The sequence below is a fragment of the Manis javanica genome, chromosome 5 (assembly GCF_040802235.1).
Source record: "Manis javanica isolate MJ-LG chromosome 5, MJ_LKY, whole genome shotgun sequence".
Lineage (NCBI taxonomy): Eukaryota > Metazoa > Chordata > Mammalia > Pholidota > Manidae > Manis > Manis javanica.
Genome location: NC_133160.1, coordinates 21,617,213 through 21,636,702, shown reverse-complemented (window position 1 = coordinate 21,636,702; position 19,490 = coordinate 21,617,213). Strand labels below are relative to the sequence as shown.

General features: G+C 45.5%; 1 protein-coding gene across 13 annotated transcripts in view; it reads left to right on the top strand.

Annotated features, from left to right (window-relative positions):
* CEP250 (centrosomal protein 250) overlaps window positions 1–19,490 on the top strand; it is a 45,206-nt gene that overhangs the window by 11,118 nt on the left and 14,598 nt on the right. For 9 of the 13 annotated variants that reach the window (XR_012131374.1, XM_073236670.1, XM_073236668.1 and 6 more), the window contains 16 exons: window positions 931–1,101; window positions 1,318–1,414; window positions 3,093–3,194; window positions 3,692–3,853; window positions 4,370–4,548; window positions 4,844–5,026; window positions 6,437–6,581; window positions 7,399–7,545; window positions 8,247–8,477; window positions 9,285–9,478; window positions 9,633–9,760; window positions 9,956–10,125; window positions 15,543–15,710; window positions 16,107–16,241; window positions 17,598–17,741; window positions 18,372–18,505. Coding sequence is in view for 12 of the 13 variants with exons in the window: in XM_073236670.1 (XP_073092771.1) it covers window positions 931–1,101; window positions 1,318–1,414; window positions 3,093–3,194; window positions 3,692–3,853; window positions 4,370–4,548; window positions 4,844–5,026; window positions 6,437–6,581; window positions 7,399–7,545; window positions 8,247–8,477; window positions 9,285–9,478; window positions 9,633–9,760; window positions 9,956–10,125; window positions 15,543–15,710; window positions 16,107–16,241; window positions 17,598–17,741; window positions 18,372–18,505 (2,490 nt within the window). In the remaining variant the exon portion in view is untranslated. Of the gene's footprint in view, window positions 1–930; window positions 1,102–1,317; window positions 1,415–3,092; window positions 3,195–3,691; window positions 3,854–4,369; window positions 4,549–4,843; window positions 5,027–6,436; window positions 6,582–7,398; window positions 7,546–8,246; window positions 8,478–9,284; window positions 9,479–9,632; window positions 9,761–9,955; window positions 10,126–15,542; window positions 15,711–16,106; window positions 16,242–17,597; window positions 17,742–18,371; window positions 18,506–19,490 lie in introns of those variants that run through there. The other 4 variants (XM_017644073.3, XM_017644076.3, XM_017644075.3 and 1 more) reach the window with 3 other exon arrangements.

Genomic DNA, 19,490 nt, shown 5'->3' with positions numbered 1-19,490 from the left:
CTGATTTGAAACCCCGTGCCACAGTTTGGGGGCACATCACTGCCCTCTGCCCTCAGACTATTTGCAGCTCAGTTTCTCGCCTTTTGATTTACAGAGCTAGCTAGCTACGCCTCTGTCCTCTGTCCTCACCAAGCTACCTGCCGTTCCCAGAGCAGCCGAGCTCTTCCATGCTTCCCTGCCTTACACATGCTGACCCTAGCCTGGAATGCCTCCCTCCTTTCTCCCCGTCTTACCCTTTAAATGTCACCTCTTCTGTGAATAGCCTCTTAAATCACTATATCCTTTTGTAGTCTTTGACCTGCTTGTTACAGCATTGATCTCACTGTCTCATTGATGAATATTTAGTTTCCTTTTGGGGGAGGGTTAGGTACTTTTATTTTTTAGATTTAATGAAATAGATTTTTTTTTATGATGATGATAAGGGCAGGGGCATAAGCAGAGCCCCACTTCAATCTGTGGGTAAAGTTCAGTTTACCCCATGGCTGGGGTTGTGTCCCCACCTGTTGGCGGCATACATAAATTGCAGTGTATTTAGATTCAGTTGCGAAGGCACTGGAAGCACAAGGACAGAGAACAAGGGTCAGGAGAGTCAGTGTCTCTGGCACTTTGCTCTTCCTCTGCCATATAGTAGACACTTGATAAATGTTTGTTGAGTGATACAATAATTAAATGAATGAATGACCATGCGGTGAGTTAAGGCTCTTAGAGATGGTACAGAATAAAAGCATTAAGACTTTGAAAAAAAATTTAAATTTCTGGATGGCATTCATTCAAGACATATTTATTTAGCTGCCTATATAATACCAAGTACTGACTCCAAGATATAGCATGAAGTGATAAAAATGTATGGTAATTTCCCTGAACTTTGAAGTTACTATCAGGGAGGTTGGCCATAATCTCCCCGAACTGACTGTCCTTTTTCCCTATCAGAGTCAGAACTTTGTGCTGGAGGGAGCTTGGGACTATCCCATGTGCAATTCTGATGTTCTTATTGGCTTCAGGGTGCTTGACTTCAAGATCAAGCGGGCCCGGGAAGGGCCTGGGCCAGGGCTTTCCTTCAGCTCTCGGGCCCCCAAACACGTGTTCCAGCCTTGAAATGTGGTAAATCCCTGCATGTGTCTGAGTGGCTTTTGGCTTCCCCCTAGTTCAAGGCTACAGCGTCATGTGGTATTCAGGGAGCTCAGGGGCTGGGGGCGTCCGAGGGAGTCCGGGAAGGCTACAGTGGGAGTGTCTGTGTTGGGGCTGGGGTGTGCTGCACAGTAGCTCTGTTCACATCGGTGGGCTGCCCAGGTGACAGTGCTGCGCTCTTCTTTTCAGGGTGGCCGAGCTCTCTGCTCTACTGACCCAGTCTCAGAAGCAAAATGAAGATTATGAAAAGATGGTAAAGGCTTTGAGAGAGACAATGGAGATCCTGGTACATTATCCTTTATTCTGGAAAGGAGCTGGGAGTGGGCCTTGTGGATAGATAGTGCAGGATACCAGTCAAATGTTCTTTGTTGAGAGCTAAAGCCCAAAAATAAATTTTGGCTGAATCTGAAAATTAATTAACTTATTCGTTCATTCATTCAATAAATATTAAGTGTTTACTATCTCTATTCCCGAGGAAACTATAATGGTATGTGCATGCAGTGTGTCCTTCTCATTGAGAGTGGGAGGCATCCTGGCCAGCTAGGCAGGGGATGTGCAGAGCGATTCAAAACCTAGTCTTAACGGGAGATGACTGAGGAGTGTGGCAGTGTTTAGTCTGGAGAAGAAGGGGCTTGAAGAAGATGTGATGGCTGCCTTCACAGACCTGAAGGACTGGCATTGGGGAAAGGAATTGGTTGTTTGTTTTCCAGGTGGGCACAAGTAATGTCAATGACTAGAGATTACAGGGTGGTAGAGTTTGACTAACAGTAGAGCTGTTCAGCCTGTCTTATGAGGGGATGAGATTTGTGTCACTGGCTTAACATCTACCGGGGATGTTAACAAAGGGATTCTCCAATATTAGAACCTCTGGCTTGATTCCACGTTTCATTTCATCTCTATAAGAATTTTCAGACGTCTGGGTTTTAGGTGGGTCCTCAACTTCTGTCCATGCACATACCACCCCTAGTCTTCCCACCCAAACTGGGATCAGTTATACCGTTTTGGTTCTTTTGGGTCAGGAATTTGCAAATTCAGATGTTCACAGGGCCCCAATAATGTAAATGAGTAAAGTGGGTTCAGTTGTAAGAAATCTGGTTTTCCAGTGCTATCATATTTAATTTTCAGTACTACAGGGGACCCTTGATCTCAATATTAAGGAAACAGTGAGGAGGAGTAGGGACTGCAGGACCCTGAACAACACTTGTTTTGTCTAGAGGAGGCATCCACTGCTCAACTTCAGTGAATTATTACCATGTAGGAGTGGTGTGGCCTGTTTGTTAACTTTACCAGAGAAGCTAGAAATTTAGATTTTTATGAATTCCTCAACTCATAAAAATCTCTCAATTTATAAATTGCTTCAAATTTTGTACATGCCAAACAAAGCAGAGCTGTGTTTTCAGGCCTTCACTAACAGTATGATAGGAAGCAAGAGAGGAAATCTTGACTCTTTAAGTTTCTTGCTAGCTTTAGGACTAGAAATTTCTCTGGATTAGCCTTAGGTCTTAAGCATCAATTTGCTGTTCAGAGACAGAAGCCATCCTCCATCCAATGATAGCTCACATTTATTGAGCATTTGCTGTGTGCCAGGCACTATGTTGAGTAATTTACATGCATTTTTTCATTTAAGCCTCAAAAGAAACCTATATAGTATTTGCTGTGTTATTTAGTCCTGTTTTAAAGAGAAGATAGCTCAAAGAAACAGTTGCTTAAGTTTACCAAGCTAGATGGCACAAGAACTCCCAATGTAGGCAATCTAATTTGGAGCTCCTAGTCACTTATTTTGAACTCTTTAACTACCACATCACATTGTCTTTAGAGTCCTAGGACATCGTTAGAATTCATGTGTGGTCAGGGAAAAGTGGGGTTGACACAATAGACAGAATGAGACTGGTTGATATGGGGCTTGGAGTGACAAATTCTCTTCTAAGACTTAACCTTATAGGCCCTATTTTGTTCCCTTCCAGGAGACAAATCATGCAGAATTACTGGAACATGAAGCATCTCTCAGTAGGCATGCCCAAGAAGAGAAGCTATCTCTACAGCAGGTGATCAGGAACATAACCCAGGTACTGGCGAGCTCCTGTTCGTGGTAACCGGCTTATGCCTCACTCCTCCAGCCTCCATGTCTTCTCAGTTGTGCCTAGATTTCCACTCTTTGAGGTGTTTGGCCTTAGGATCTTGTGGGATTGAGTTCTCTGAGTGTATTTGAAGACTGTAACCCTATGGGGTAGCTAAGTATCAAAGTGTAGCACTTCCTGCTTGAACAGGCCCCCTTTCTTATTGCCAGTGGCAATTCTCAGGCCAGTGGCCTCTTCTTTCTTCATTTCTTCATTTATTTTTCTCTCAGCAAGGGCTCTAGCCTTGTTGCAAGTCCTAAGTTTGGGTGACCAAAGGTGAAGAGTTGAAGGAACCAACCTTTTTTGCTCCTAGGCACCTTCCTCCCACTCCTGGAGAGAAGACCTAAGCAGGAGCACGTCAGGGTTGCAGAAGCTGTGTTGTTAGTCCTCTGTATGGGCTCGAGGCCTTGGCCACTAGGTGTCGACCCTGCTTTGTTGGGTTTCAGGCCATGGTGGAAGAAGAGGACAACATGGCCAAAGGCTCTGGTCATGAGAGCTCCCTGGAGCTGGACGGCAGTGCCTTCTCCTTCCCGTTTGACTCCCAGGACCCAGACAAGGCTCTTACTCTGGTGCATTCAGTGCTGACTCAGAGACGCCAGGCCGTGCAGGTGAGAACCCCAGTGTCTTCTCAGCCCCGGGGCAGCTGTCTAAACTGATTTGTGTCCCAGCTACTCTCCTAGCCTAGACTGCCCCTTTCACTGTGTTGACCAGTCATGAGGTGTTGATCAATACCCCAAAGCACCTATTAGAATCTGTGCCTGCCTATTAGAAGCACCTATTAGAAGTTGTGCTTGTGGGTAACAAGCACGTTTCATGCCAGTGGCACACTTCACTTAGTGCACAGCACTGTGCAGATTGGCAACTGGAGCCCTGGAGAGTAGGAGGTTAAGTGTTGCCCAAATTTAAGGGTCCCAGCCACACCTTACTGTACATTATAAGGCAAATGAGCTCTGGGACTCTAGGAGCCATGGCAGCCCAGTGATCTCTGAGCCTCCGTTTCCTCTACTGGGCACGTCTCTGTTCATAGCACATCCTTGTTGCACAGCTCCTTCCCCTGTGCCCAGCCCTGCTTTCAGGCTTCTTACATCCCTCACCATCTCCCTTCGGTCACTGTCCCTCCACAGGACCTGAGGCAGCAGCTCTCAGGCTGTCAGGAAGCTGTGGGCTTCTTGCAGCAACAGCACAGTCAGTGGGAGGAAGAGGGTGAGGCCTTGAGACAGCGGCTCCAGAAGCTCACTGGGGAGCGCGACACTCTGGCCGGGCAGACCGTGGACCTCCAGGGAGAGGTGGACTCTCTCAGCAAGTGAGCAGGGGGCTCCCACCCTGGGCTCCATCTCAGCCGGCTGCCACCCCCTCCCATCATGTCCTCACCTGCTGTCCCTGAGACCCAGGGCTGCTCAGGGCCACCTTGCTTTGTGTTCTGCTTGTTCCTGCTCACTCAGTTCAGGGTCCTTGTGGTGATAAACAAGCTTTCTGTTCAAAAGGGAATATGAGCTGTTTAAAGGAAACAGGCACCTCTCTCCTTTGACCCTGTGATGTCTGCTTTTGGGAAGGATTTTAGGGTTCAGGGTTTCTGTTCATCTCTGGTCTCCTTCCAGGGAGCGAGAGCTTCTGCAAAAGACCAGGGAGGAGCTGCAGCAGCAGCTGGAGGTGCTGGAGCAGGAGGCATGGCGGCTGCGGAGGACAAACATGGCGCTTCAGTTGCAGGAGGACTCTGCTCAGGGCGAGAGGGAGGAGCAGCAGGAGGAGCTGCACCTGGCTGTCCGCGAAAGGGAGCGCCTGTGAGTGTGACCCGTCCCGTCCTCCCTGAGGCTTGATCTTCCTTTAGTTCCACAGTCCTCCACCTCATCTCCTCTCAGAAAGTGGAGTAAATTGAAGCCTGGCATGCAGTGGGCTCAGATTAAGTTACTAGTTCTTCTTTGCAGAATGGCAGGCACAGAAAGTTCATCCAGGCTTTGCTGAGCACCCATAAGGAACAGGCATGGTGCGCTTGTGAAATAAATACAACACAGGTCGTGATCTCAAGCAGTTTGCAGTCTAATGGGGAAGACAGACCAGTGAACAACCAGCTGTGGCATGAGGCCAGATGAAGTACGAGCTAAATAGAGCTTTAGGCTAGGTCTTTTCAAAGCATAGGAGTAACAGCCAATTATTGGAAGCTTCCTGGAGCAGAGAGTAGCCTTCGAGCTGGTCCCTGACATATTCTGATGGCTGGAGAGTGGGAGAAGGGCTAAAGAGACAGGTAAGCAAAGGAAAGGTGGTAGGAAGGTTCACGGCATGTTTGGAGTAGGCTGGGCTGGTTGAAGGGTAGGACTTACCCTGGGAAGTAAGGAAATGAGCTGGACAAGAAAAGGAATCCCAGCGTAAAGGGACCCAGCTACTCTGTAAATCCCCTTATATGATGTCATAGAAAAAATACAGCTTTAGAGCTGGGCAAAAGCTTGGTTTAAATTATGGCTCTGCCAGTTGGATGGATTCCTTTATTTGTAAAATGGGGGAGATAATTTTCACCCTGAAGGATTATTAGGAAGTTAGGGCAATGTTTTGCAAAATGCCAGCATAGAGCCTGGCATATGGCAGGTTTTCAGTAACTGACAGCAAGGACTGTATCTTCATCTTTGGTATGTATCCTGCTCTCCTGTGCCCTAGTTCCCTGCACCTAATGGGCACGAATAATGGAATCTTGGAGGACTGTGGTAGGGATCATGATGACTTGTGCAAGGAATGGTCACCCCTGCATCAAGGAGAAGAACAGACAATCCACAAAGATAATTGTGTGTTTTAAAATTTAATTTGTTTGAATCAATAACACATCTATCAGTATTTATGTAATTGAAAGTCAAAATTATCTAAAAAGATAAACAGAAACATCTTACTCCCCTCAGTTTCATCCATCCCATTCCCTTCCTTCTGTAGGTAACCATTTAAATTAATTCCTTGTTTATCTGTCCAGTGCAGTATATATGCATATACTCTTTATTTCCCACAATTTCTGGCATAAAAGGTAGTACGCTGCATATACTGGTCTGCATTTCACTTTTTTCACTTTATCTGTCTTGGAGATCTTCCCTTATCAGTTTTTAGAGACCTTCTCTGTTCTTTCCCATAACACGGGTAATTATATTCCTGTTACCTTTTGGGGTGTGGCCACCTCCCAAGATTTCTCTAGCTCCCTCTCCTTGCCATCTCAGTCAGGAGACCCTGGCAGGCCTGGAAGCCAAACAGTCAGAGTCCCTCAGTGAACTGATCACTCTTCGGGAAGCCCTGGAGTCGAGTCGCCTGGAAGGGGAGCTGCTGAGGCAGGAGCACATGGAGGTGACTACAGCACTGGTGAGGGTACGTAGGCCTCTGCCCCTCGCTGGCTGGGGAGGGTGAATGGCTTAGAAAGTTGTGTTTCTAAGAAAAGGGCAGGCAGCCTGCCTCATTCTTCACCCTTCACACCATGACCCTTCACATTTCTTGCCTCAGTCATTAGTCTTTGCTTTGAGGTTCTCTCTCCTGACATTCTCTATTAGAATTGGGATGGCTGTCTAAGGTATAAATTTGGGTATGTGTGTCTCTTACCTGAAACCATTCAGTAGCTTCCCAGCAACCTGGTGCCACATTCAGAGGCCCTTGACATCTGCCCCAAACTGTTTCTATCCTCCTCTTTGTGCCAGATCTCTGTCCCAACTCCTCATACACCTGTTCTTCTGTTACATAGCACTCATTGCCTTCGCAGTTTTGCTGTGTTTTCATGACTCAGATACTTGGCATGTGTCCTCCCCTTGCCTGGACTGCTTTTCCTCCCTCTTTAACTGCAAACTGTTCCTCATCTTTCAATACTCACCTTAACTGTCAGTTCTTCTACCAGGCGTTTCCAGTTCTCCCCAACGGAATTAATGCTTTCTTTGAGTTTCCAGAGCACTTTGTGTTTAAGTTTGTCTGGTGTCATTACAGTTGTAATTGTATAATCGTGATGTTGTGCCTCCACACTGTAAGCTCCTCTCTGAATGAATGAATGAATGAATGAATGAATGAATGAATGAATGGAAAACTTGTTTGGAATGTTAGGGAAGGAATGAAGTGTTGCCTGATTTCTGTGCAAGGAAAGCAGCCGGTGTTGGGGATGTGAGCTGCTGGAAATAGGAAACCCTTTAACTCTGTTTTTTAGGCGGAACAGTCCATTGCAGAGCTGTCGAGTTCTGAGAACAGCTTGAAGGCTGAGGTGGCTGATCTTCGGGCTGCAGCTGTCAAACTCAGTGCCTTAAATGAGGCTTTGGCCTTAGATAAAGTTGGGCTGAACCAGCAGCTTCTCCAGGTGAGCAAAGATTTCTCTGATTCACAGGGTAAAGCTGGGCCCTGACGGAGGGTAAGCCAGTGACAGAAGCAGCTGATGCCCATGACAGGGAAGAGTCCTTAAATGAATCTGTCAGCCCAAGACAGATCTGCTCCCAAATGTAGCTTGGAAATAAGCAGAAGGAACATTGATAGTGCAGAGGAGAGCAAACCTATAAGGACTGTGCTTAGCCATTAAAAACACTCCATTCCCACACCTACAGCAGCCCACCTTTGGGCTTTAGGGTAAAATCACTGGGGCTAGGAAGGAGGCCCAGGTCTTCTGGAAAGACTAGGCTTTTAATCCTATTGCATGAGACAACGGCAATCACCAGAAAAGGATCTGCTGAAGAGCCTAGGTCTCTAAGAACCTTTATAAGTTGCAAGTTTAACATGTTCCTTCACTACCCCTGTTGCCTTGAGCCACAGAAATGTTGTGTTACCTTTTATGAATTCTTTGAGAGCAGGATTTTGCCATTTTTACTTCTGTCCCCAGCATCAGCCCATCTGGTACCTGGACTATAGTTGCTAGACCAAATGAACGCACAGTCCCCCTCCCTTATAGTCACTCTTGTGTTCATCTTTGGAGAATAGATCCATATTTCACTCAGATTTCTGTCTCAGCACTTGATCTCTAAACTGTAACCATTTTTCTTGGATGCCTTTCCCTTTTTTGGTCATTAGTTAGAACAGGAGAACCAGTCTATGTGCAGCAGAACGGAGGCAGCAGAGCAGGCGAGAAGCACTTTGCAGGTGGGCCTGGCAGAAGCAGAGAGGAGCAGGGAAGCCCTGTGGGAAAAGAACACCCATCTGGAGGTGCAGCTGCAGAAAGCGGAGGAGACCAGTGCTGAGCTGCAGGCAGATCTCAGGGGCATCCAAGAAGAGAAGGAAGAAATTCAAGAGAAACTAAGTGAGGTGAGAAAACAAAACTGTTGCTTCACGTTAGGTATGATACTTGCTCACTGGGAAAAATTAAAACACTACAGAAATGATTCAGAAAGTGAAGAATTCTTAATTCCTAGAAATGACTAATGTTACTCCTTTAGGGTATATCTTACCATTTCTAAAAATTCCTGTAGGAATCCTTCATGATTCCCCACTCTTTCACACTCCAGTGTGGATTAGGTGCCTCTCCCATAGTCTCTGATGTACCTCATGCATATGTCAACCACCATACCTTTCCTACTGTATTATAATTATCTGTTCACATGCCTCTACCCTTAGACCAAAAATTCCTTGAAAGCATGGCTACATCTTAACTTGTTTTTATTACTCCAGCCTTTAGCACAGTGTCAACACATAGCAGGGGCTCAGTGAATTTTTTTGAACCAATGACCCAGCTCAAAGGTCATCTTTCTCCTCTACTAAATTTCTCATTTCCCTAATAATTATACATAAATACCCTTTCCCAGGGCACTGATCAATTTCTTCCTGTTATTATGTGTATGTCTTACTTCTCCTTGAGACTAAAAGCTCCTTAGAGGTAGGTCTTTTACAGCCCTAGCTCAGCGTTTTACTCAAAGGAGGAGAGCATGCTTCCTGGGCTGGGGGCACCCTGGGTTGATCAGGGAAATAGATAAATGCCACTTAGTCTGAGTGAGCAATGCTTGGGGCCCACAGAACTGGGTCCAGAATCTCTGAAGAGCCAGTGGCCCTAACCTAGTGAGAGCCACCCTGGGGGTCTTGCCTCTGCTTTGTATTTCACCGATTTGTTCCCCTCAGGCACATCACCAGCAGGAGGCAGCCTCAGCTCAGCTGGAGCAACTGCATCAGGAGGCAAATCGACAGGAAGAAGTGCTAGCGCGGGAAGTGCAGGAGAAAGAGGCCCTGGTACGGGAGAGGGCGGCTCTCGAGGTGCGGCTGCAGGCTGTGGAGCGGGACCGGCAGGACCTCTCAGAACAGCTACTGGGGCTCAGGTAGGGCCCAGACCCAGTTCAGCCAAGGGCAGAGAGAGCTGTGCAACTTAGCCAAGCTAAGTTCCCTGCTTATGGTACTTAGAACCCAGCTCCTCTTAGGGATGGTTAAGGGGCTTGGTGGGTAAGAACTCTTCTTGATTTCTGCCCCTGGCAGCTCAGCCAAGGAACTCCTGGAGAGCAGTCTGTTTGAGGCCCAACAACAAAATTCTCTGGTAGAGGTCACCAAGGGGCAGCTGGAGGTCCAGATTCAAACTGTCACTCAAGCCAAGAAAGTAATCCAAGGTGAGAACCCAACTGGGATGGGGATACTCCGTTCTTTGGGGATAGTGAAAGCCAGGAGGGCAGCAGGAGGCTACTGGAGGTCCTTCTTCAGCCAGGTCCAGGGCCTCTGAGGTAGGAGTTTCTCATAAGGTCAGGAGAGGGGTGAAGGGAAGAGGACAGAAGCCCAGAGACCAGATCCTGTCTCTGGCATCTTAGGGGAAGTGAGGTGCCTGAAGCTGGAACTGGACGCTGAACGGAGCCGGGCAGAGCAGGAGCGGGACATAGCAGCCAGACAGCTGGCCCAGGCTGGGCGAGAGGGGCAGACTGCCCTGCAGCAGCAGAAGTCAGCCCATGAGGAAGAGGTGAACCAGCTCCAGGAGAAATGGGTAGGTGGTGGGTGTAACTGGGGGATGGGAAAGGCACATGGCCTCCCTTCAGTGAGGGCTCCACCTCTGACTCTTGGTCCAGATATTGCTACAAATAAGAGGGGAATCTGAACAGGACTAGCCTGGTCACTAAAGTGAAAAACCCAGCTTCTAGCTATTAAATGAGTTAATCTATTTAATTAATAGTGGAAAGCACTATGAACAGTTCCTGGCATATAGTAAATTCTGTATGTGCATTAGGTATTATTGTTGTTACTGTTTTAGTGTATATAGAGAATTAAGTGCACATCCTGAGATTTAGAATTATTAAACTGGTCCCCAGATGTAAATTTGGCCCATTTGCTTTTATTGTAATTATAAGTATATTTAGATTTATTTCCACCATCTTATGCTATTTGTCCTCTTTTTATGTCTTTTGGGGTTGGATCACCTTTCTTAACTTGTATGAGAGGGTTAAATTAGATGAATAAATTGTGTTCTTTTCTCACCTCTATTTTACTCTCTACTTTGGATTATATGTACTCTATTTTTTATTCTTTTAGCTGTTTCCTTTAATATTCAAAATACATAGTTAATAAAATCTCAGGTTAATCAGTGTTTACTCTTTCTGAATGACATAAGGACCTCGTATTTTATTACATTCATCCCTCCTGGCCTATGTTCTGTTCTATCCAGTGTGTTTAGTTATAACTAGTTTGTTAACACCATAAGTCATACATTTTTATTGTTTTATACAGTCAATATTTGTTTATATACATAGAAAAAAATTATAATTTTTTTGCTCACCATTCTTCTTGCCTATCAGACTTAATATTTGGATTTATTTTCTTAAAGTAGAATTTCCTTTGGTAGGGGTCTGTTGGCAATCAATTATCTAAAAATGTTCCCATTTTACTTTTATTTTTGAAAGATAGTTTCACCAGGTATAAAATCCAGGTATAAAATTTTAGGATGACAGTTATTTCCTCTCAGCATATTGGTTATTCTATTGTTGGTGTTGAGATAAATTGGTTATATGTCAGACCTTATTGTATCCTCCATGCATCTTAACTCTCACATTTTCTATGTTTACTTTTCTCTTTCTATACTGCATACTGGATGATTTTTTTAGAAAACTCTTCACTAATTTATCTTTTCAACTGTATCTAATCTATATAGTCTATTCACTAAGTTTTACATTTCACTTATTAATTTTTTTATTTCTAGACATTCTGTTCAGTTATTTTTTCAAATCTTGGTCATTTTTTTAAATTTTATTAATTTTGTTATCATTAATCTACAATTACATGAAGAACATTATGTTTACTAGGCTCCCCCCTTCACCAAGTTCCTCCCCCCCACAAACCGCATTACAGTCACTGTTCATCACCATAGTAAGATGTTGCAGAATCACTACTTGTCTTCTCTGTGTTGCACAGCCCTCCCCATGCCCCCCCCAACATTATACATGCTAATCGTAATGCCCCCTTTCTTTTCCCCGCCTTATCCCTCCCTTCCCACCCATCCTCCCCAGTCCCTTTCCCTTTGGTAACTGTTAGTCTATTCTTGGGTTCTGTGATTCTGCTGCTGTTTTGTTCCTTCAGTTTGTTCTTATACTCCACATATGAGTGAAATCATTTGGTACTTGTATTTCTCCGCCTGGCTTATTTCTCTGAGCATAATATCCTCTAGCTCCATCCATGTTGTTGCAAATAGTAGGATTTGTTTTCTTCTTACGGCTGAATAGTATTCCATTGTGTATATGTACCACATCTTCTTTACCCATCTTGGTCATTTTTTAGTCTCTTTCCACTGATTTATATTTTCAGTCCTCTCTTTTATTCTTTAAACACATGAAACATATTTTTATGCTAATAATTCCAGTAACTAAATTATTTTGGGTCTGATCCTGTTAGATATTGTTTCCATTGGCTTTTACCCAGGGTCTTGGCCCCTTTGCGTTTTGTGATTCTTGACTCTGAGTGCATGCTCTTCAGAAGTTTTTCTGTGGGGGTCCTTTTAGGCCTGAGGTGAAGGAATTTATCTTCAGAGGATTTGCTTTTGCTTCTGTCAGGAAGCGTAAGGAGTAGCATCCCAGGAGCACCTTACAGTAAAATTTCTGCTTCAAGTTTTTGGGGGCACATTCAGGCCATGAACCTACATGAAAGTGCCAGCTTGTGGTTATGGATTCTCAAGGAAGATTTTTTTTTTACCATGTGAAGGTTGAAACAAACAAATTTTCTTCTGTAGGGTTTTTTGTTTTCTCTCCCCTCACTTTCTCTCTTTACCTTTTTCTGCCCCCTTCTCTCAAGTTTATCCATATACTGAGGACACTATAGCCCATGGATGGGCACGTTGTTTTGTAAAGGGCCGCGTAGTATGGATTGTGGACCATACAATTTTTGTCATAATTACTCTCCTCTGCTGCTTAATTTGAAAGCAGCCATGACACTGTGTAAACAGATGATCTTGGCTGTTTTCATACATACATACTTTATGTATGCACACTAAAATTAGAATTTCATATAATAGTAACATGTCACAAAATCTTATTCTTTTGACTACTTTTCCACCATTGAAAATGTAAAGACCACTCTTAGCTCAAAACTACTTTTACAGGCCATACCTTACAGAAGGTGAGCCAGATTTGGCTCACATGCCATAGTTTTTGACCCCTAGTATAGGTCCAGCTTTATGTGGGAATTTCCTGTTGGACTCCCTACCCTGTGTCTGGTGTTTTCTTTTCCCCCATAGCCATAACGTAAATTTCAAAGTTATTAGGTATAGCAAATGCCTCCAGTGGAAATTTAATTCTGTGCTCATTTACCTCTTAAATCACAAGTCTTTCTTTCATATTCACTCCTATGGAATTTTCATTATTTTCCTGCTGGCTCAATGATACATTGAAACATGTTTAATATATTATCTAGCATTTTTTGCTATTTTGCAGCTGGAGGGTTCAGAGATCTTGTCTGTTAGATTTCTGTAAACAAGAGTTGACTTGTGCTCTGTGTGTATTTGTGATTTGATTGTTATGACAATGCAGACTCATTGGCAAGATGGTAGCCAAAAGTTTGTTTATCTTCAGAATCATGTGCATAATTATAGTAGGTACTTGAAATAGTTGTTGGATAAATAGTGTACGACAGCAGTTCCCCAACAGCAATCAGACATATTTCCCAGTGAAAACCCCACAAGTAAAAGATGCTAGAAAACTTGTGAATGATGAGTTACTGCTTGACAGAGCCTTATTTTCTATGTAAGGACTGATCATCTTATGGCCATATCTGAGTTATGGGAGGGCCTCTGCCATCTTTTCCATTCCTATCCTTCAGATAAACCTCTGACTTCCAGTTGTCTGACATTATGATTTCCCTACTGATTGAAAGGGTTGACCACCCTCATAGCTCTTGAGCCTGTTAGTTTCAACAGTGGCTGGAATCTTAGCAATTAGAAAAACTCTTAAGAGGTTCTAGTCTCCATTCTTCCATCTTGTACCTGTATCCCTTTAATAGTAGTGATAAAGATGTGGTACTTGGACACTTACTAAGTGGACACTTACTAAGCACTTCCCCAAGGCAAGTACTATGCTAAGTGCTATTCACATTATTTCAGATGACCTACACAACCACCTAGTGAGGAGACTGAGACTTAGAAAAAAAAAGACTCAAGGTCAAATGGCTAATAAGTGATAGGGCACAGATTAACTACTCTTAACCATTTATGCTGTATCCACTTCTACAGTATCCCTCCCAAATGGTTGCTTAGCTTCTGTTGTATTCCATCAGTGACTGCCCATTCATTTTTAGATAGATCCAGTTATTAGAAAATTATTCCTTATGTTGAGCCAAAATCAATTACCTGAAACAAATCAGCCTTATTAGATTTGCTTGAAGTACCTCACCAACATGGCTGCTCTCCTCTAGCCATGTTATATGTTCCTATAACCCGTTTACAAAATAGTCTGATCAGAATAGTCCAGCAAGCAATGCTAGACTGTTACTTCCTAGACATGACAAAATTAGCTCTTCTGGTAGCCATAACACACTTCTCATTCATATTGAGAAAATAGGTCATTTTTTTCTTAACACTACTATTAAAATTCATCTTTTCCAAATTTTTACAGTTGGCTTTTTGAGCCAGAGTGTAAGATTTGATATTTGTGTCTGTTCTTCTTATGGCTGAATAATATTCTATTGTGTATATGTACCACATCTTCTTTATCCATTCATCTACTGATGGACACTTAGATTGCTTCCGTATCTTGGCCATTGTAAATAGTGCTGCAATAAACATAGGGGTGCATATGTCTTTTTGAATCTGAGAAATTATATTCTCTGGGTAAATTCCTAGGAGTGGAATTCCTGGGTCAAATGGTATTTCTATTTTTAGTTTTTTGAGGAACCTCCATATTGCTTTCCACAATGGTTGAACTAGCTTACATTTCCACCAGCAGTGTAGGAGGGTTCCCATTTCTCCGCATCCTTGACAGCATTTGTTGTTCTTAGTCTTTTCGATACTGGCCATCCTGACTGGTGTGAGGTGATATCTCATTGTGGTTTTAATTTGAATTTCTCTGATGATTAGCAATGTGGAGCATCTTTTCATATGCCTGTTGGCCGTCTGAATTTCTTCTTTGGAGAAGTGTCTGTTCATATCCTCCACCCATTTTTTAATTGGGTTATTTGCTTTTTGGGTGTTGAGGCGTGTGAATTCTTTATATATTTGGGATGTTAACCCCTTGTCGGATATGTCCTTTACAAATATATTCTCCCATACTGTTGTTATCCCCATTTTTATAGATGAGGAAACAGACATACAAATGTGATAGAGAGGAACTGAGGTCACACTAGTGGTGTTGGGTTTAAGACTGTTGCCCAGGCAGCCTGGTCCAGAGCCCTACACCACTATCCTGAGAACCTAATAGGGGTGCTGGATTAGTCTGGGTAATCAGGGAAGGCTTTGGTCACTGGCGGACCTCTGGGACTGTCAGGATGCCCTGGCCTAATGCTCTTGTATAATACAGAAGACAACCTAGCTAGGCTCAGCCTGACTTTGGGAGGCTTCCTCTGCCACCCTGTACAGGGGAGAGTGGGCAGCAGAGAGTGAGTCAGCCCCCACAGTTCATTGTTAGAGCCTTCAACCATGATGTGGTTGCTTTAAATAACAGATACTTGTAGCTTATATTAGGGACAGTTTCACTTTAGACAACACTTTAGAACGCTTTCACCTATATTATATCATTTGATTTTTTTTGAAATCTCATTTGATTCTCCTCAAATTTGGTGAGGTAGGTAAGGCAGGGATGATTAGCCTCACTTGACAGATGAGGAAACAGGCCCACCCAGCTGGTGAGCAGCTGTCTCACTCTAACCCTTCTACCCCCACCTCCTCTCCTCACCCATTCAGTTGTAACAGTGTTTCCTTCATGTGGCCAGGAGAAGGAGCGCTCCTGGCACCAGCAGGAACTGGATAAGGCTCTGGGGAGCCTAGAGAGGGAGAAAATGGAGCTGGAAATGCGGCTGAAGGAGCAGCAGGCAGAAACGGAGGCCCTCCGGACGCGGAGGGAGGAAGAACGGGCCGAGGCCGAGAGCGCCCTATGCCAGGTGGGAGGCTCGGAGGATTGGAGCTGTATGCCCAACCTGTGCTCGCCTACCTTTGGCCACTTCCTTTCCACTCCTGGGCATGGTGCTGCAGGTGCTTCCAGAAGAGAATGTACAACCTACTTTGCTACCACTGAGCAGGGTGATCCCCGGTAGCTACAGGGGCAGGACATCAGACTTCCTGAGGGAGGGCTCTTGCTACCACATCCTGTCAGCCTGCAAGCCAGTGGCAGGCTTTGTACTTCCTGGTCCTCAGTCAGTGGGTTCAGACCTTCCTTTGCCCTCAGACCCAACCCTGTTTGCCGAAGAGCCCCAGAAGAGCTGGGATGTGCTGTGGCCTAGTGAGTCAGCATGGGGACCCCTGATCCAGCAAGCCCTTGCCCTCCTGCTCCTCCACAGATGCAGCTCGAAACAGAGAAGGAGAGAGTGTCCCTCCTGGAGACACTGCTGCAGACCCAGAAGGAGCTGGCAGATGCCAGCCAACAACTGGAACGTCTGAGGCAGGACATGAAGGCTCAGAAGTTAAAGGAGCAGGTATGGAGGGCAGTACTGGGCAGAGAAAACAGGCGAGCATCAACTTACTCATTCAACATTGACCAGTTCTTTGGGCTTCGTTGCACCAGACCCTATGCTAGATGCTGACGTGACAGGCTTAAAGGTGTTTGGTAGGCAGCATGACAGACATGGCCTCTGCCCTCAAGGAGCTTGTGTTCCGGTGGCAGAGCAGATGACAGTGAGTGGACACAAAGTACATGAGAGGATTTATGGTAGTAATAAGAGCTGTAAAGGAAATGACTAGGGCAACGTAACTCAAAGTGATTCAGAGGGGGCCATTTCGGACAAGGAGGTCAGGGAGGGTCTCCCTGAGAAAGTGACATTTGAGCTGAGATGTGAAGGTTGAAGAGCCAGCCCTGTGGAACAGTGGGGATGAAGCCTGAAAGCCTTACAGTGTGTGACTGGCTGAAAGAAGCTGATCACAGGAGCCTCACAGTGTATGATCCCATGTATAAGAAATGTCCAGAATAGGCAAACCTGCACAGACAGAAGCTAAATGAGTGGTTGGGAGTGGGGATGGGTGGTGGGGAGGGCACAGGGTTTCCTTCTGGGGTGAGGAAAATGTTCTAAAGCTGATTGTGGTACTAGTTGCACAACTGTGAATATACTAAAAAACATTGAATTGTATGCTCTAAATGGGTGAATTGTATGGTATATAAACTCTTATCTCAATAAAGCCATTAAAAAAAAAAGAGAAGCCATCCATTTGAAGAACATCTTAGGCAGAGGAAATAGCCATCTTAAGGGCCTTTAGACAGACAGACAGACAGGCTCAGGGAGTTCAGGCACAGAAAGGAGGCCGTGTTGCTCTGTCTTGAAAGGCTCCGGGGAGAGTGGGGAGGAAGGCAGGGGCCCTTTGTCAGCCATGGTAGGAGCTTGGGTTTTGTTCTAAGGACAGTGGGAAACTGTGGGATGGTGTTTAAAAAGCAGAGTGGGAATGACTTACTATATATGTTTTTTAAAATGCTTTAGATGCTGAGTGGAGAGCGAGAGAGAGAGAGAGAGTCTGTGTGTGTAGGGGGGGTGGTATGAAATGGAAGTAGGGACACACAATAGGAGGCTGGTGCTCTGGTCTGGGTGAGGGAGTGCTTCCACTTCAGGGACGCTGGCCGAGAAAGCCTGGGTGTGCCAGCACGCCCTGTGAGAGAGGAGAGGAGGAGGAGGTGAGCCGGTGGAGCACTGCGGAAACAGTGAGCCTTGCTGGGTCCTGCCTCAGCTTTTGCCAACCCAACTAAAAAACTAGTATTTATATGACAGAGATTTCTACAACACAATTTCAAGACCAAGGCCCAGTGGAAGCTTTCCTCTACTCCCTGTTGTCTTCTCCCTTTGCAGGACACCACTGGGGTGCTACAGACCCAGCTCCAAGAGGCTCAGCAAAAACTGGAGCAGGCAGCCCGGCAGCACAAAGATGACCTTGCTGCCCTCCGAGAAGAGGGGAGCTCCCTACGGCAGGACAAGATAGACCTCCAGATGCAGGTCCCTCCTCCCTGCTCCTAGTCCCACAGCCAGACTCCCCCACCCCTTCCTGCAGGACGAGGGGAGCCTTGGCCCTGCTGCCTGGGCTGGGAGGGGCGGGGTAGGCCCCAGGACTGAGTGGGAAACTGAGGGGTGCTGAGAGCTGAGCCCATCCCTCTCAGAGCCCTGGACAGTGATCTCTGTCTATGGAGACCACAGAACTTAGGTCTTATTGGGCAGCCCCAGAGCCAGTTTTTCTTCCCACCCTCGCCATAGATCCAGTATTTTATATACCAGATTGTTTTTCCTACTCTGGTTGCTTTTCCTTCTCAGAATCCCATATCAGCTGGTGTTCTGAACCATAATTTGCCCATCACTTTGCCTTTGAGTGTAATTATATTCAGTCCAGGATTTTCATTTGTACCTGTCTTTATACAGCATGTGTGAGGCTGGGGAGACAGATGACTAGACTGGACATTCTTGGGGAAGGGGGTGGTTAAGAGGAGTGTATAAGGATTGGTGGAACCTCCAGAGACTTGGAAATGGGCAGGTAACTGTGGTAAACCTTGCAGGGCCCTAAAGCCCTAGATGAGAAGCATCCTTTCCCTCCACTGGTCCCATCCCTTGGCTCTCATGCCCTTACCTTTCCAGGTGGAGGACTTGAAGTCTCAGCTGGTTTCCAAGGATGACTCCCAGAGGCTGATGGAACAGGAAGTTTGGGAGAAGCTGAGAGAGGCCCAGGAGTGTAGTCAAATTCAGAAGGAGCTGGAGAGAGAGAAAGCCAGGTAGGCCAGACAGGCCATGGAGTTGGCTTTTGCTTGTCTGGCTTTAGTGGTCACTGGGAGGTTGACAGTTCTTCACCCAGGTCCTCTAGCTTCTCGTGCCTCCAGGTCTGGACTGTACAGGGAGCCCTGTGGACAGGATGTGGTCCCTGTCTTCAAACCTTACACATAATTTATTTAGTAAATATTTAGAGAGTACACATTACACATGCATTATTCCCTGAGCTAGCTTGGGGGTATAGTGCTCATCAAGACAGTATGGTCCCTGCCTTGATAGAATTTATAGCTTTGTGAGAGAGAGATCAATCAAATCATCCCAAAAATAAATGATCACAGATTATGTTCCATGGTACGGAGGAAAGAAACAGGATGCTGAATAAGAAATGAGGGGGGGTGGGGGCAGACCTCCTTTAGACACTGGGGAGGCCATGCAAAGGGCTGGAGTGTTCTCTGCAGTCAGAGGGGAAGTCACGGGCAGTGGCTCTGTGGGTCATTGCGCAGGGTGTTGTGTGACACTGAAAGTGCAGTGTGCCTGGAGCGTGGTGAGTGAGGAGGGAGTAATGTGAGCTAGACAAGTCCATATTGTTGAGGCCTTTAGGCCACAGGAAGTAGTCTCTAGTTTATTTTAGGTTTAGTAGGAAATCTTTGGGGGGTTTTCAGCAGGCAGACTGACACAGCCAAACCTATGATGTATTAGAAGGCACGGTGATGACATAAAACATCAGAGCGAGGTAAGACCACTCAGAATGAAGAATGGGTGTCTCCTCAACACAATAAGAGTTTGAGAGGAGACAAATCCTTTTGTTGATGAAACTATAGGAGGGCAGATGAGTTAGGAGACTGGTACAATTGATCAGGTGAGCGATGCTAAAGCAGAACCAGGGTGGGTGTTGGAGAAGGGGCTTAAGGCACCATAAGGGATTTGAATGAATTATGTGTCATGATAGATGGGCTGTAGGTGGGATGGAGGGAGAACTCTGATATGGTC